General features: G+C 41.7%; 1 protein-coding gene across 9 annotated transcripts in view; it reads right to left on the bottom strand.

Annotated features, from left to right (window-relative positions):
- The window catches only part of GK (glycerol kinase), a 76,990-nt gene extending 59,428 nt beyond the window's left edge, over positions 1 to 17,562 (bottom strand). For 2 of the 9 annotated variants that reach the window (XM_027096097.1, XM_027096099.1), the window contains exons 1-3: positions 17,334 to 17,540; positions 6,201 to 6,274; positions 3,944 to 4,050 (exon numbers count right to left, since the gene is read on the bottom strand). In XM_027096097.1, the coding sequence (XP_026951898.1) occupies positions 3,944 to 4,050; positions 6,201 to 6,274; positions 17,334 to 17,411 (259 nt within the window). In that variant the 5' untranslated portion in view covers positions 17,412 to 17,540. Of the gene's footprint in view, positions 1 to 3,943; positions 4,051 to 6,200; positions 6,275 to 17,333 lie in introns of all 9 variants that reach the window. The other 7 variants (XM_027096102.1, XM_027096098.1, XR_003430668.1 and 4 more) reach the window with 6 other exon arrangements.
- Positions 17,563 to 17,861: the final 299 nt, after the last annotated feature.

The raw sequence follows: 17,861 nt of genomic DNA, 5'->3' as shown, positions 1-17,861 counted from the left end.
AGTACCAGTTTCTCCCGACACAGGCCTTATGCATTGCCTCTGAACTTCTAATTGTGCTAATTTCTTGGCATTTTTACCCTAAAATCCTCTATATTTTTCTATGTTTCTTAAAGAAAACTTTTCTGACTGCTAATCCCAGCACATGTGCTTCTCTTAATAGTTCCATAATTTTAATTCCTTCTTTTTCAGAATAACATGTTTAGGTTTTATAATCCTCCACCCTAGTTCACCTACCATAAGAGCAAATGAATGTGACGTGCAAGTCTTTTAGCTAGAGATACTAAAATCACTGGACAATATAAAACCTAACACATTACTCTCGTATCTAGCAGGTCCATGCTTCATCCATATATTCTTTTTCAGGGGATTTTTTTTCCCTCAAAACTGAGTGTCACTAGTACAATTAACTAGTTAAATGCTATATTCAAAATCTGGTTAAATTTTGCTTAATATTGCCTGTGAAAAGTTATAATCGCCATTAAGAAAATTTACTTCGAAAAAAGCCTTTGGAAATACTCCAGAATGTTATCATTGTTGTCTTGGTGGAATTATAGATGACATGCACCCTTATTTAAAAATAAAATTATAATTTCTAATTGGAACACATTTCTGGAGAAAACAACAACAACCCAATAAACGCACATAGCAAAACAATGTAAGCCCCAGAGGAAGGCTCTGGGGCTACTAAAAGCGCCATTGGGAAGAGGTAGAAAGCTTCCACGTCTGGGAGACGTGTGCCTGTGGCAAGTTATACCACTTGCAAGGGAGATATGGCCATTGCTGGGAAGCCCTTTAGGACAAAGAGTGCCTTTCTGAGAGGCCAAGTCTCAGAGGCGAAGGAAAGGTGGGTGGATGTGTTGGCTAGGGCGAGGCACTGGGTGTGCGGGCTTCCCTGTCCTCTAAGGGTGTGAGAACTACTATCTAACCTAATCACTGAGGACTTGATGTTCTCAACTTTGTAACAGTGTATGTTGTATTTTGCTTGGATCTCATGAGGGAGGACGAATGAGACTATGTGGTATTGTAACTCTTTATAGTTTGTATTTCCTTCAGTCCAGGGACAGGCAAACAGAGCGGCCCAGCTCTCTAAGCCAAGATGGAAAGAAGCAGCCTATTTACTTGTCTTGGGCTCAAGTGAGCTGTTAAACTGGAAAGTGAACTTTAATTATGGAGACATTGTTTATAGGGACCTGAAATCAACAAACTTTGGCAGATGAGGACAACTAAAACCAATGAAACTGGAGTTTGCCAAAGAAATACAACCAGCTATGATGAACTCAATGATTACCAGGTAAGATGATAAATGAATCACCCTTTAGCTGGAAAAAACTCATTTCTTTGCCACTTTGGAACCAAAAACTCAAGTGGTTTTTGAGGTTATTATCAGTGTGGCTCAGGAAAGAAAGCACTGGACCAGGAGACAGGGCAGTTGTGCTTTCATGTTATACCACCACTAAATAGCTACACGACCTGCAAAGGGTCCCTGTTCTCTCATTTGCAGCTAGGTCTAAGTGATGGAAGATCCTTTACAGCATTAGGGTTCTGTGACCTAGAGCTCTATATAGGCAAGCAAAAGCTTGGCCCTTGACAGTGCCAATTCAATAAATTACCTGGGAAAAAAATTTTTTAACACAACTGGCCCGGTATGGAGGGGCTTGTGGAACGTTCTCTTCCTTGGCCATAGGCTGGTAGTTGTTGAGAAGGAAGTGCTGGGTCACTTTGGTTCAGGTATGGGTTTCACACTGGCTAGACACAGAGGAGCGTAGAGCAGAGAGCTGTGTGCTCAGTATTCTTACAGACAGTGCAAGTGGAAGACAAGTGACCTGGACTGGGGTTATGTGTCATCTTCACGAACACCACAAAAACAAGAGAAAAAAGAATGCCACCTGAGTGGGTCTAGAAGGCCAACATGTCGCAGCCTACCTCACCTGAAAGGGAGGTAGAATGAGGTCAAAATCATGGCCAATGGCTCTGGAATCTACATCGTGAACATGGCATTCCGCCACCTAGATTATTTACATCACTGGTAATGGATATTTCGACAACAGAGTGTGCGACTGAGTGCCTCTTACACGTTTACACTGTTTAGACCATGAAAGTTGTGAGGACAGTTCAAGGAAATTGACCAACAATCACTTTGACAGAGGACTCATCTAAAACTTGGTGAATGCAACTGTAAAAGAAGTTTGAAGTACTTCACTTAGATGTAGGGATAAAACGAAGGTAGGATATTAAAAAACTGTTAACAAAATATCAAATCGTACATGGATATTAAAAAACTGTTAACAAAATATCAAATCGTACATGGGTATTTCTTGTAAAAATCTGCAGTAACAGAAATATCACTGTTACATTTTTCCATTAATCTGTGATTGGATTAACATGTTTCCCCCATTGGACAGCGGCACGACCCTATTTGTGCTCCACTGTTTCCCTAGCACACTTAGCACATCGTAGGCACTCTGAGTTTGCTGAGTGACTGGTTTTGATTATACTTAGCCTTTTTTAAAGTGAGTTTTATTTATACAAATAAGGGAAAGTCTGAAAAAAAAAATCAATGTTTCAACTCAGGAGTGCTGGTAAATTTCAGAGCCAAGATGACATGAATTAAGGAACCACCACCACCAACTGATGGTTCCCCGTATCTAGAGTCAAACTACCTAAGAAAGAAAAAAAAAGTAGCCCTTGAATGGTGAGCTTGAAAAATTTAAACTCTAAGGAGATGGCAATTACCGTATTATGCTTCCACCCTTTACACTAGTAGCATATCAATTTTAGATGACTGGGTTATTTTTTTTCTCCCTTATGAATGATGCAAAGCCAAACTCAGGCAGATATTCTATTAAAACTACTAGGAATTAAAGGGAGATACTTGTAATAACCTAACACTCTCAGACAATTACTTAAGGGAGATTTCAAAAGTGAAGTGCTTTGATTTCAAACAACCTCCCCGCTCCCCAAGCTGTTCCTTATTCTAGTCTTTCTCTCCCCAGTAAAGGGTATCCCTGTCCATCCAGGAGCTCCAGCAAAAACCCCAAGCCTCATCTGTGACCCATCTCTTTCCCCCACCCCACTACTCTCTCTGCTACCCTGACATCCAATCCATCAGCAAGCTCTGGCCCTTTCTCCCCACCTCCACTGCTACCACTGTCACAATCAAGTCATCGTCCTCTCTCTCAGGACTTCCACGGCGGCCTCCACACTGGTCTCCTTGTGTCCACACTTACGCCTTTACTGTTCACTCTCCACAGTGTTCCGTACAGCAGTCAGGAAGTTGTTTTTAAACTGCAAGTCAGATCCTGTCATCCCCTATGGCCTTGCTTAAAGTCTTCTCATGGCTCCGTGTGATACTAAGAATAACATCCAAACTCCTAACTGTGGCCGACAAGGCCCCGTCCACTTCTCAGATTTCAGTTCCTTCTGAAACCCCTTACCCACCCAACCTCACCTGTCACCCTTCTTCCACTGTATTTTTGACATGCTGGCCTTCTTTCTGATCCAGGAATGGGCCAAAATTATTCCCACCTCAGGCCCTTTGCATGTGTTGCTTTCTTTTCCTCTAACATTTCCCCCCCAGATATTTGCATGGCTGGCCCCTTTTGGCCTTTGACACCGCAGCAAAAGTGTCACCTCCTCAGAGAGGACTTCTCTGGCCTTCCAATCTAAAGGAAGCCTCTCTGTGCACACTCTAGCATATCACTGGGTTTTACTTTCTGTATGGAACTTATCTGCATCTGAAATTAGCTGGTACTTATCTACTCTTACTGTTGGTCTCACTCCCACCAAAATAAAAGCTTCATGAGAACAGGGACCTAATCTTCCTGTTTATTGTTGTATCCTCAGTTCTCAAAGAAATGCTTGCCACTGCATGGGCACTCAAGTATGTGCTGGATGAATGAATTTAATTGAGATAATCATATATAGAGTAAAATATGAAAAATACCTTTTATGTTGGAAATATCAATATTGAGCTGTCCAAGTTTCTCACACGTTTTCTCTATACACTCATAGACAGAATGCAGAATTTCCTTAGGGTCCTGCTCCACCCATCTTCAAACAAAAGAATGTATTTGGTTAGTCCACAAGAGAGCAAGACACATATAATTTATTTCTCTAGAGATGTTCACTTATGAGGGAGTGGCTGCACAAATCGAAGAAAATCAGATAAGCAAAGCATATCCAATATTCTAAAGAAATGATTTAAAGAAGAGCCTATTTACTTTACATTTTTATTATTCTTCATATAGTAATTAATTATTTGAAAGGAGGTAAGCAATACCAGGCCACAAATAGCAAATATGCTACCTATTTTTAAATCATTTTTCAAATCCAGTAAGAAACTGGTTCCCCAATTCTTTATATTCTGTGGGTGTGATGAATTCTGATATACTATCTTTATGTTTCACTAGTCATTAGTCAGTTTTAAACAGACTAGATATAGATATTATTCTTTTGATACACTGACTTACTTACTTATATATCTGTGTATTTATTTATTTATGAAGCAAAACAAATTCTAAGAAGTCAAATAAGTATACTAATCTCTTTTGTCATTTTATTTCCTAAAATGTTTTGTTAGAATTTAGGGGAAAAATGTACATTCCTTCCAATAACTATTTCATGTAGACAAGTGATTGGTCCCAGTTTTCAGACCCAATCCCAGTGCAATTATGGTTAAGGTACAAGGACCTCAGAAGGATGAATGGCTCATAATAAATGAAAAGGAAGAATACCTGGGAGAAACAAATGGCATACTTTTTCTATGCAAAAGTAGAAAGGACACAAGTTAAAAGAATCCTACGCTAGAATCTGGAAGTAGCAAGGGAATTCCAAATGCCTTTCTTCTCTGCCTTCCTCAGGTCTGCCTGGCTTTCCTGAGCTTTGAGTTCTGTCTCTAAATTCTCGTTTTCCAAAACCCAATCTCCTTCCACATATTTCTAATTTTTGTCCCTCCAAGTCTAGCTATTCTCTCTCTAAATTGCACTGGGATCAGGCCTGTGGGCGGTCATTCTAATGCTGCTAACATATCAATAGCTTTTATTATTAAACAAAGGAATTCTCTAAAACATAGGAGAAAATTTTTAACGGAAAATTTGGTAACACACTGTTTTCCCTCTCTTTCTTAAATTGAAGTAAATTTTATGATGAAATGAAATTGAAAGTGCACAGTTTGTTGAGTTTTTACAAATGTATATACTAATCTAACCAACACCCCAGTCAAGATATAGAATATTTCCATTGCTCCAGAAAAGTTCTTTCATGCCTCTTTCAAGTCAATCACACACTCCACAGGCAACTACTTTTCGGATTTCCATCATCCTAATTAGTTTAGCCTCTTCTTGAATTTCAGATAGAGCCATGCAGGATGTATTCTTTTGTGGCCAGTTTTTTTCACTCTCCAGGATATCAAAGAGATTCAACCATGTCATTGCATGTATCAGGTCACTTTTGAAAAACTGTCAAACAGTATTTCATTGCTATCGTTCTACTGATGGCAGACATTTGAGGGGTTGCCAGTTTGGGCTAGTATGAACAAAGCTACTATAAACATTCATGTAGATAAGTCTTCCTATAGGCATATGCTTTCATTTCTCTTGGATAAATTCCTAAGAGTGGAATGTTGCAGATGTATGATTAATTTTATAAGAAACTGCCACACAGTTTTTCAAAGTGGCTGTATTATGAATACCAAATTTTAAATAAAATACTGTATAATATATGTATATGTACTATATAATACATATATATAAGTAGTAATATCACAATTACTATATATGAACATTATTCCCCAAAAGGATGATTTTAGTATTAGATGATAAGATATATGAATGTTTTTTAAAAACATATCTTTATTTAAGGAAAAAACCCTTACATGCAAATCAGCAAAGCAGCAGTTTGGCAATGATGGACACACAGGACTAAATGATTTCAAAGTCAACGTGGAATTTCTGATATCTAATACTCCTTTGCTTTATTACTTTATTATCGCTTCCGTTTGTCACTGAATTCCTAAGCCGTCAATCATCCACATGTTTTTGCTGAGCTACCAAGTTACTGCTTCTTTTTTTGACTAATACCTATCCCTCACGTCTTCTCAGGAGGGTGTTTGGTTAAGTTTACTTTACAAAAGCACAGGGCAGGTGGGGTGAGATGGACTAATAAACATGATGTACATTTACATATTAAATTAGGAAACATACCCTTCTCTTGGAAACTCTTGTTTTATTTCCACTTGATGATGACTAAGTAGTTCGGCTGTTTTTGAATTGAAAACCTGAAAAATATATTGCAATATTAGGGTAAAAATGCAGGTAGAGAGCAAAGATGTTTAAAAGTTATTCAGTGGGCTTCCCTGGTGGCACAGTGGTTGAGAGTCCGCCTGCTGATGCAGGGGACATGGGTTCGTGCCCCGGTCCGGGAGGATCCCACATGACGCAGAGCGGCTGGACCCGTGAGCCATGGCTGCTGAGCCTGCGCGTCTGGAGCCTGAGCTCCACAACGGGAGAGGCCACAACAGTGAGAGGCCGCGTACCACCAAAAAAAAAAAAAAAAAAAAAAAAAAAGTTATTCAGCAACTGAAGTTCTTATTCACTGATAGAAAAATCATTTCAGATGAAATGCCTTACAAGATGTTCTACTTTCTCTTCAGATAGAATCATGTAAGTTATAAGGTAGCTTAAGAAATAATAACTTCTCTTTAGATAAATGAAAATCTATTAAAGATAAAGCTAAAGAGGCAATTCCTCATTCTTTAAAACAAATGGTTCCAGGTGTAGGAAACTTAATACATCAACCAATTAATAGTATGGATTTCTTTTAGAGAATAGGAAAACCAAAAATAAAAGAGAGCTGGCCAAATGCTGATAGTGATAGTATATGGTTCCATTCTGCATCTACCTTGGATGTGGAGACAGGAGTCAATAGATGCCCAGGCAGGAAAGTATACTGTGTAAATTCCTTTGAAGGGAAGTGTAACAATGCATCTAGCTCTTAGGAGAGGTAAGTAGAGCCATATCAGCAGGGGGAGAAGAGTGCCGTGGCATCAAGCTGAGTGCTCTCTGTGACATGCTTGTCAGGAATTGCTGACCCTTGATGATAAAACATTAAAACCAATGAATGAAAGCTACCAGAGAAGAAGCGCAGTACAAGCCTCCACAAATTTAAAACCACTAAAACAACACTTCTTAAAAACTTAGCAACCTTTTTTTCAGATATATTTATTTCTCACCTGGGTGTACCTATATTTAAGTATCAAATTACTTAGTCTTTCAGAGTAAGGATTCATATTTTAATTAAAACTAACTTCCAAAATCACGATAATTGCAGCAGTAAAGTCACATCCAATTAAGAAAGTGTTTCCAGGCCTAGGTTTCCTGTGGGAGAAAATTACTTGCTGAATGCAGACTAAGGAAGAAAGTAATAAGGGAAAACACACAGTGGGTCGGGTTGCTGCTCCCCTCCCTCCCCACCACACACATCATTTTTGGGAGAGGAAGTAATAAACATAATGAAAGCAAGAAGGCAAATTCTCAAGTCCTTTGAGGAGATAAAATATCTTACACGGCAAAGGTTAACTTGATACATCATAAATAAAAGGCACTTGGCTGAAGCCCATGTAATAGCCCAGTAATTTACAACTTAGCATTGGGTAGGTCTCTAGGATGTCCACTCCAACTGTCCCATTTTATCTGCTGAAGCATCTCTAGGGCCTAGAATAGTGCCTGGCATAGGGTTTGATAATCAGTAAATATTTGCTGAATATCTAAAGAACTGTGGTCTATCAGGTACTTATTAGGAAAAAAATATTAAATAAAATGGGAAATGGGGACTTCCCTGGTGGTGCAGTGGTTAAGAATCCGCCCGCCAATGCAGGAGACATGGGTTTGAGCCCTGGTCCGGGAAGATCCCACATGCCACGGAGCAACTAAGCCAGTGCGCCACAACTACTGAGCCTGTGCTCTAGAGCCCGCAAGCCACCACTGAGTCCGCAAGCCACCACTGAGCCCGCGTGCCGCAACTACTGAAGCCTGTGCACCTAGAGCCCATGAGCCACAACTACTGAAGCTCACGCGCCTAGAGCCCGTGCTCCACAAGAGAAGCCACCGTAATGAGAAGCCCATGCACTGCAACAGAGTAGCCCCCGCTTGCTGCAACTAGAGAAAGCCCGCGCGCAGCAACGAAGACCCAATGAAGCCAAAAAAAAAACACAAAAAAAAGGTGAAATTAATTTTAATAACATTTTATTTAAACCAATATATCTAAAATTATTTCAACAGGTGATCAATATAAAATTAATTAGATCTTTCACTCTTGTAGTACTAAGTCTTTGAGATCTGGTATAGATGTTTTACTTATGGTCCACCTCAATTCAGACTAACCACATTTAAAGTGATCAATAGCCGCCTGCAGCTAGTGGCTGTCATACTGGACAGTGAAGTTGTGGAGTACTGCTTTTCTCATAAATCTAGGTTCACGTGAGGAACTGTAGTGAAGCCTCCTGATTATCCATTTGTCTGCAGACGGACAAGTACACAAAGCAGGCTAATGATGTTTCCATAAGACTCTATGGCTGAAGAGTATGAGACACTCCATATGAGAACACATTGCCAAGTAGCGAGAGCGCTAGTCGGTTCTTTTCAAGTAGATTTCAAAAGCCCTTGTCTATGAAAGATGGCAGTGGCTATAGAGTTTGCTTTATAAAAGGTCTAGCACAGTCATTTGTCTAAAAATCATTAGATGGCAAGGAAGAAACACCCAGAATTACAGATGCTCCTCATGTTTTTCTCCCTTTTCAAGTTTGAAATTCACCTAATTTAAAAATTAGTTAAAACTTCAGACTCACAATGGCACAGAACAGAAAACTCTCTTTAAGAAAATTAATTTAAAGAAATACTTTAAGACACAAGAGTCTATGGGATCTAGAAGAGATCCTAGAGTTCCTCTGGGCTAGTGTTTTCAAAGTGTGCTGCCCGCATCTCTAGGACCCTTCAGAAGCTGAGAGGGAAGGACAGGGAGCTCTGGACCACGCCCTCCCTTAGATTTCACATTTTATTGACTTCAGCTTCCAGAAGAGAGCTTAACAATGGAGTTCCAAGGCAAAAAACAAAATGACAACACACACTGAAACCCATGGCCCTAATGGAATGCTCTCTTATTTGCAAAGGGAGCTCCAAGAGATCGGATAATACTGACAAAACAGGGCTAAACTCTAGGTTTTCTAAATACCAATGCAGAGCTTTTCCAGTACAAAATCAGACTGATACTAATTAGGACTTTTTCATTCATTAAGTGGCAGTGAATACAAAGGAGTTTTCTAACACAGGGCTGCCTATGCTACAACGAGGAGGTAGGACATCCAACCCAGACTGGTGGGCTCAGAGAAGGGCTCTCAGAAGAGGTAACTTCCAGGCTAAGACTTAAGGTTGAATTACAAGGGAGTCCGAGTGGGACTGGGAACGGTGGAGAAGCTAGGCTGAGGCAGGGAGAGCAGAGGCAGATGTGTCTGCAGTGACCCAGGTAAGACACCTAGAGGGCTCCACTTGGAGGCCAGCAGCAGTGGGGACTGAATGAAGTGCATTGCTGAGAGAGATTCAGTTTAGGAGGTATAAGCAAATAGATGCGTCAAGGGCTTGGATGGGGAGGAGTGACGAAAAAGGAGGAATACTCAAGGATGACAGGTTACAGGTTACAAGTTAGAGTAGGCAGTGTTTACAAGACAAAGGTAGGGCAAGGAGAAGTAGTTAGGGTACAGAAGGGGGTAAGGAGATTGCAAATTTCATTTTAGATGATAACGTGTGTTTGAGGTGTAACTCGGCACAGAAGTGGAGATACCCAGTAGTCAATTGCTTATGTTTTAGGTCATAAGCTTAAAGAAAGAGATCCATTAAGGGTACAAACTTGGAACTAGCAGATAAATAAGTCCTGGAGAGCTAATGCACAGCAGAGTGATTATAGTCAATGGTAATGTATCATAAACTTCAAAGTTGCTAAGGAAGTAGATCTTAATTATTTCCACCACAAAAATAAATGATAATTATGTGACATGGTAGAGCTACGTGGATAATGCTATGGTGGTAACCGTACTGCAATACACAAATGTATCAAACAACGTGGTGGACACCTTAAACTTATACCACGTTATATGTCAACTATATGTCAATTAAAAAAAAAGAGATCCAGTCTTAGAATTTCATGTGGGCCGGAAAAGGCAGTTGAGAACGTTATGCTTGGTGTAACATGGAGGCAAAGAGCATGGGCCTGGGAGAGCTGGGGCTGGGGGTCAAGCCCAGCCCTGCCCATGTCAGGTGTTTGACTTTAACTTCTCTAAGCCTGGACTTTTCCATCTGTAAAAGGATTAAATAAAATAATGTATGCTAATATTGTCAGGAACCAAGATTTTTCGGTGCAAGAGGAAATAAATATAAAATGAAAGAACTTAAGTGAACTGTAAAGTTAATTAGAACTGGAAATATCAATATGAACTGAGGCTTTTAAAATCCGTCCCCTGAAAGAGCCTAGAAACAGTGACATCTCTGCGACAGTGACCAACACTAGAACTCAGAATTTCGTCTCTAAATATGGTTAATCACTAAAGGAAAACTTGGAGAAATATTTGGAAAAATAGCTGACTCCAGGTTTAAATTCACCAAAAAACTACATTAAGAAAATATGACAAGTATGAATAATTGTTAAATCTGGGTGATGGATTCACAGCCATTCATTACGTTTGTCTTTTTACTTTTCAGTGTGCTTTAAATTTTTTCATTTAAAACATCGAAAATATATAGAATATAATAAAAAAAAATGTATGAGAAGTATTTCGTAGAGGGCAGGCACACAGCATGTATCCAAAAGATGTTACCATTACTGTTGTGGCTACAACTGGTACTATTTTTATTACTGTTCCTATTATTACTACTACCACCAGCACAGCAGATAGGTGATAAGAGTTAGGATTCAAAAAGTCACCAGTGGGCTTCCCTGGTGGCGCAGTGGTTAAGAATCCACCTGCCAATGCAGGGGACACGGGTTCGAGCCCTGGTCCGGGAAGATCCCACATGCCGCGGAGCAACTAAGCCCGTATGTCACAACTACTGAGCCTGCGCTCTAGAGCCCACGAGCCACAACTACTGAGGCCGCGTGCCACAATTACTGAAGCCTACACACCTAGAGCCTGTGCTCCGCAACAAGAGAAGCCACCGCAATGAGAAGCCCGTGCACCACAACGAAGAGTAGCCCCTGCTCGCCGCAACTAGAGAAAGCCCGTGCAGCAATGAAGACCCAACACAGCCAAAAATAAAATAAATTAAATAAATTAATTAAAAAAATCACCAGTTCTGTACTCATCTCTAAGCCCAAATCCTGTCTCAGCTCCAGATTTTGTTTTTGGTGGGGGAGGGCAATTAAAAACTGAAGAAACAACTTCACATAGGAAAGGAATTCAGCACAGTGCAGGCGCATAGCATAAACCCAAAACCCAAAGATAGCATAGCATAAGCCCAAAAGATGTTACCACTACTGCTGCTACTACTACTACTGCTACTACTGCTACTTATTATGATTATTACTACTACTGCTACTCTTACTACTTCTATTATAAGAGGAGAATTAGAATTAGAAGTCATTAGCTCTATATTTACCATTGTGCCTAAATCATGGTCAATTCCAGATTTGGAGGAGGGGGACAGTTAAAAAGCTGAAGAAACAAGGAAAATTACTTCTATAAAAATTGTTTTAAAAGGACTTTCTGAAACAACGCATGCCTTCTGTCTCAGCAGAAGGGAAGTAGTGGAGAGATGAAGACGAAATACAGTCCTTACGAAGTAACTGTCTTTCACGCTTGCCTCACTCACCCTATGACTAACTCAGCCATCCCATCATAAACATGCATTCACTTCCCTCCCCACGTGGTTTCCCCACTAGCCTACTCATGCCACACTCAGCTTTACTGTGTGATAAGTAAGACATTTTTCAGGAATATAAACTCCACCTCTAAAACACTATGTAAATTTGCAGGACCTAAAATAAAAATATTAGCTACAATCATGTTACATTGCAAACTTGACCACAGAAGGCATAATGGCATCTTCCAACAAGCCACAGAAGTAAACACAGCAAATGGCATTGTATTTTTCTTAAAAAAGGAAATTATATTAAATAGCATATTCATACATCTAACATAGCTATAGTTGCCAAATTCAACTTTTTCCAAGACCCCGCAAGTTCTCCCTTTCTAGTCTTTCAGTCCAAGAGTTCTAGTCAACACATCAAGCCCTGGAGGCCTCTCTCTGCTGTTGTCTATTCATGTAATGAGCACCGACCAGACGCCAGATGCTGTATTAGGCTTTGGAGAGGGGGAAAAAAGACACCATTCTGCCCCTGAAGAAACTCAAAACTGAAGGCTCTAAACACTTATGCCTATGAGACAAAAGGACAAGAGAGGGTGGCAGCTCTCTGATGAGAACATGTTCTTGCCATGTCTGTAATGTTATGGGCAAGAAAACTAACCAACTTAGTGTGTGGGGGACACAAAAGAATCACATTTACATTTATTATAAGGGGGGCCTCATTCGAGCTATGAGCCAAATTAGTTTTACCAAATTTACTGTTCATTAGTTCCTGGCCCTTAATGGGTGCCTAATACTTATATGCGTTGGATACATAAATGAAAAAAGAAAGCGGAAATCTATCCCTTAACCTTGAGATCTCTAAGTATGATGAGACAACCGGGGTCAAGGCAATGTTTCCTGCCAAAATAAGCATGGAGCTACAATTCAGATCATTCTTCATAGATGCTGGCTATTGGAACAAAATGGTTACGCAACCATTATCCATGGTGACTACACCTAAGCCCTGCCCAGGCCCCGCTTAATCTGAGTCACAAGATGATCCAAACCAGCAGGACTTTTTCAAAGGCAACAGTTTTTTACATATTGTGAAACCTGTGTGTGAGTACGTTTTGCTTGTTGAAGATTCATCTGTGACCATAATCCGAACTGGTAAATGGCCTTCCCCAGCCTCCCATCTTCCCTTCACAGTGCAGTCAGCCCTCCATATCCACGGTTCCGTTTCTGTAGATTCGACCAGCCACAGATCAAAAATATTTTTAAAAAATTCCAGAAAGTTCCAAAAAGCCAAACTTGAATTTGCCATGGGCCTAGCAACTATTTACATAGCATCTACATTGTATTCACAACTACTTACATAGCATTTACATTGTGTTAGGTTTAAGTAATCTAGAGATGATTTGAAGTATATGGAAGGATGTGCATAGATTTTATGCAAATAATGCACCATTTTATTATATAAGGGACATGAGCATCCTAGGATTTTAGTATCCACGGGGGTCCTGGAACCAGTCTCCTAGATACCCAGGTTTGACTGTACTCAGGTAGCTCGGGAGCCTAAGGCAGAAGGTGTTAGGAGGATAGGTTTCTGACTGTGACAGACCTGGACTTGAATCCCAGTTCCACGTTACTCTGTAACCTTGGGCACACTCTTCAGCACGGTCTAATCATCTGGGTAAAGGAGCTTAATAATACTACCTACATCATATTTGTTATGAGGATTAAATGAGATAATGCTGGAAAAGTCCTCAATGCAGTGCCTGACACATCGCAAGTCACAACACATTCTAATCCTTTGTTTTTTGTTTTTTGGGTTTTTTTTAGCAGTCAACTTAATGGGGAAAAAATAAAGTTACCAAATTAAAGAAGGAAGTTGACTGTTTAAGCTGAAGCTTTTGTCTTACGAAGAAATGGCTCCTCCTTGAAACCTGTTACACTAATTCTCTTTCCAAGAAGTTCCTACTCTGCAATCTGGGTAAACACATGCCAAGCCCAGTTCACTTTCCTATCAGACAAGTTGGAAATTTTCCTTTGGTACAAAACATATGTATAGGATCCCAAGATTTAAGTCTTTGACAACTAGAGGAAGAAACGAACATGTTCTAAAATTGCAGGTCTACTACTAAAAGAGAAGAAATTAAGTAATCAAACATACCTAAGTCAGAGAGTTTTAACATTTTTTTGACAAGATAAAAAAGAAAACCAGATTTAAAATTCAGTTGACCTATAAAAATCTATTCAACAAATATGTATAAAGTGCTCCTGTAGATAAAACAGATGTTGATTTGTCATGTTGACCAAGATATTTTAAGGAATGCAAAGATGAACAAGTCTTAAAAAGGAGGTTCCTGCTTTCAAGTACAGCAGATATACAATGACACGAAGTAGATGCTAAGAGCTATTAACAAATAAAAAAGAATGCTATAGGAAGGGGGAGAAATTCTGACTAAGGGTTTGAGGAAGACTTCCACCAAGAGATGGCAGTTGAGTACAATTTGGAGGTAAAATTTGGAGTAAAATTTGGAGGTAGAGCACAATTTCAAGAAGCAGATATGGGAAATTTTCACAGGGAGGAAGCATCTCCCTTGGATGAAAGAACATGAATAAAGAAATCTTGTGTCCCTTATGGGAGAAAGCCAATATAGCTGGCATAGAAAAAGGGAAAGGAAAACTTAGCAAGGTTATTGGTCTTGTGAATGTTGAATGAGATATGACAATTCAATGAATAATGGTCAGGAAATTATTTTAGTACCTTTCACTCTATAAGCTTCCTTATGACAGTCCTTACCTGCTGTATTCTTTCCTGAGAAGGTAAGCAAATATTTTTGAGTCATAATTACAATGTGGAACAATATGACTAGAACAACTCCTGGGAATCACCTTGTGGCTGAAGCACTTATTCAGCAACTCTATTATCTGTATTTTGTAGGGAGTGCTTTAGCAAACCTCTTTCCTTATAACCAAGGGAAAAAAAAACCCTTTCTAAACCATTCCCAAGTTTTTCTCTACTTCACACAGGATCCCTTCACACAGGTAGTCTTTTATTTACCTCTGAAGCTTTCTTGCATAGTTGTTTCTCAAGCAGCAGGAAACTTTATTGATCAACTTCTAAACATCATTCTATAAGCAGGACAGGAACCTTCTGAATGTGCACCTTAGCTTACTCACTGAGATCAAGCCACAGTAAACAGCACCCAACTTTTTAAAGGCTCATGACACTGAACAACTGATTGTGATGATACTAAGTTTTCATTCCTTCCCCACCAATGCAGAAAGATGCCTCTTGGGCAACAAAATCTGAGGGACCAGGAACAACCTGCAGTAGATAAAGAAGATTGCTGGGCTATATGGAGAGCAACAGTGAAAAGTCAAAAGGAAGAAAGGCACAGTCAGGCTGGTAACTAAAAAGGCAGCCTACAGAGTTATGAAATATTTTACCCACTTTCATAGAGGGCAAAGGCTGCATAAACTTGAGAACAACTGCCATGTTTGGTTTGGCCCCTACAATCCATTAGGAACTAGTTGCCAACATTTAAGAACAGGAAGATTTCACTGAAAACTCTAGCCTACCAGCTTTTCTTAAAGAATTTGAAGATTTGGCAGCACGGGGCTAGTGTTCCTGCCTGGCAGCTACAGGTTTCCCCTTAGCCTGAGTCTGCTCTCCAGTCTGCCCTCCTCCCTCTACCTGCCTGGCCCCTGGAGGCATTTGTGTGGGCAATTCTTGAATACGGCTTCAAAACTCAACGAACAGCGCACTGTCTTGATGGTCTTTCTTAATTTGGGAAGATGGTAGTGATGATTGTGTATTTTATTAATCAAATCCAGGTAGGCTAAGTTTCTTACTTATGATTCTGGATTACTTTATAGACACTTACATGAAGATAAGACATAGTGAAACCTGCCCTGGGTGATCAGAAGGTAAACAGTGTAAGAGACGGTAGAATTATGTCTTGGCAGCTCAAACCAAGGTAAGTCATTAAATAAGAACCAAGCTAAAACTGGACTGAAGGCTTTTGACTTTAGACAAGAGAGATGAGTATCAAAATGAAGGTACAGGGGCTTCCCTGGTGGCACAGTGGTTGAGAGTCTGCCTGCCAATGCAGGGGACACGGGTTCGAGCCCTGGTCTGGGAGGATCCCACATGCCACGGAGCAACTGGGCCCGTGAGCCACAACTACTGAGCCTGCGTGTCTGGAGCCTGTGCTCCTCAACAAGAGAGGTCGCGATAGTGAGAGGCCCGCGCACTGCGATGAAGAGTGGCCCCCACTCACTGCAACTAGAGAAAGCCCTCGCACAGAAACGAAGACCCAACACAGCCAAAAATAAATTAATCAATTAATTTTTTAAAAACACAAAAATACTCACTCACTAAAAAAAAAAATGAAGGTGCAAATGCAGGTTTTGGTCAACTAAACAGAGCTCTGAAAAAAATATATATACTGTATGTACAATGTATACATACAGTATATATACATACTAAATAATGCATGAAAACATGATTTGAGACAAAGAAGTGAAGAGGGAGCTAAGTAGTCATTAAATATTTACATCAACTTGCCAGATTAGTCAAATGTCCACTGAAAGCATGGGCTCTTAAACAACAATAGTTTTTTAAAATTAGTTTTAAATTATCTTACTGAAGTCAGTGCTAGGTCACTTTAAGAGCAAGTTTCCTAATTGCCCAAAACAAATTAATCAGCAGAAAGTCACTTAAATAGCACTCCATTATGGCAAAACTCTTCTGTCAGACATGGTAAATAAAACGAGAAATAGAATTTCCCTGCCGCTTTACGCTGTGAAGCGCAGAGAGGACAGTCATCTTTGTAATGGGCAAAGTATCAGAAATGAAATTTACGAATCTTCGAAATTAAATAAAGACTCTGGTAAAAGCAGTGTAGTGTGACTTTTTCCTAATGTGCTCTGCCACTCGCCGGCCCCCGCCCCCCGCCTTAGCGTTCTACCTTCTGCAATGTCTGTGGGAGAGAATGACAAGGCATCATCACGCTAATACTATATTCGTTCCACTGCTCCAAAGGACGCTGTTAGGCTACCACAGCCGTGACACAGCTTCCCCCATCCAAGGACGTCCTGCCCCCGGCAGGCCAAATGCTTCTGGGGAAGACTGCAGCAGCGGTCAATGTGGCCACCTGTCCCTGGCTGCAGGCGGGCTGCTCTGCACGGACGCTCGACGAGTCCTAGCTCCCTTCGGGGGAGGAGTCCCCCCATTAGAAGGCGGCCCGGTTCCTCCTTCAAGGCCACGGCTGCTCAGCTCAGCCGCGGGGGTCGCGAGAGGCCGCGTTCCCCCAGGCCCGGGCGGGGCAGCTCCAGCGTGGCAAGTCCCGCTCCGGGGCTCTTGGCCTCCTTCTCTTGCCTGGCGGCCGGGGCCCCGGGCCGTGGGAAGAACGGGATGGGGACGCGACACCCAGCCCCGGCGTTCCAAGGCTCCCGCCCCGGTTCATCACCTACTCAGGGGCACCCCGGGCTCACCAAAAAGCGCGTCGAGCTGGTGCCCTGGTCCACTGCTCCCACCAACGGCCCCAAAACTGCTTTCTTCGCGGCTGCCATGAAACCAGCTTGGGGTCGGCGGGCGGTCGCAGCCCGTTTCCCTGAGTGACGGCGGCGGGCGGCGAAGGGGCGGGCGGCGAGTCGGGAGGGCCGGGGGACCGGCAGCAGTAGATGGCTCGGACCGCGCTCGGGCGGCCCCTTTACCGGCGCGGAGCCTTCTCACCCCGCCCCTCCAGCCCAGGCCCCGCCCCCACCAGCGTTCCCCACGACTCCGGGGGCGGGGCGGAGGGGGGGGCGCTGTCTGCCTGGCCGACCAATTACCGAAAGCGGAAAGAGAAGGAACATTCAGACAATCTGAGGTAGCTAGACGTCACGGGGGCGGGGCCTGGGCGCGGCGGAGGCGGTGGCCGGCGCGACAGGTCACGTGGGCCCGGCGACCAGGCAGCCAAGTCGGCCTGCCGCAGGGCCGGGGCTGGGACAGGTGGTGCCCACGGTCAGGGAGCGTCTCTG

This window comes from Aethalodelphis obliquidens, unplaced genomic scaffold (genome assembly GCF_003676395.1).
Source record: "Aethalodelphis obliquidens isolate GAN/ISIS:26980383/991018 unplaced genomic scaffold, ASM367639v1 scaffold98, whole genome shotgun sequence".
NCBI classification, from domain to species: domain Eukaryota; kingdom Metazoa; phylum Chordata; class Mammalia; order Artiodactyla; family Delphinidae; genus Aethalodelphis; species Aethalodelphis obliquidens.
Note: the sequence above shows the minus strand (reverse complement) of the source record. Positions and strands in the feature narration are given on the sequence as shown.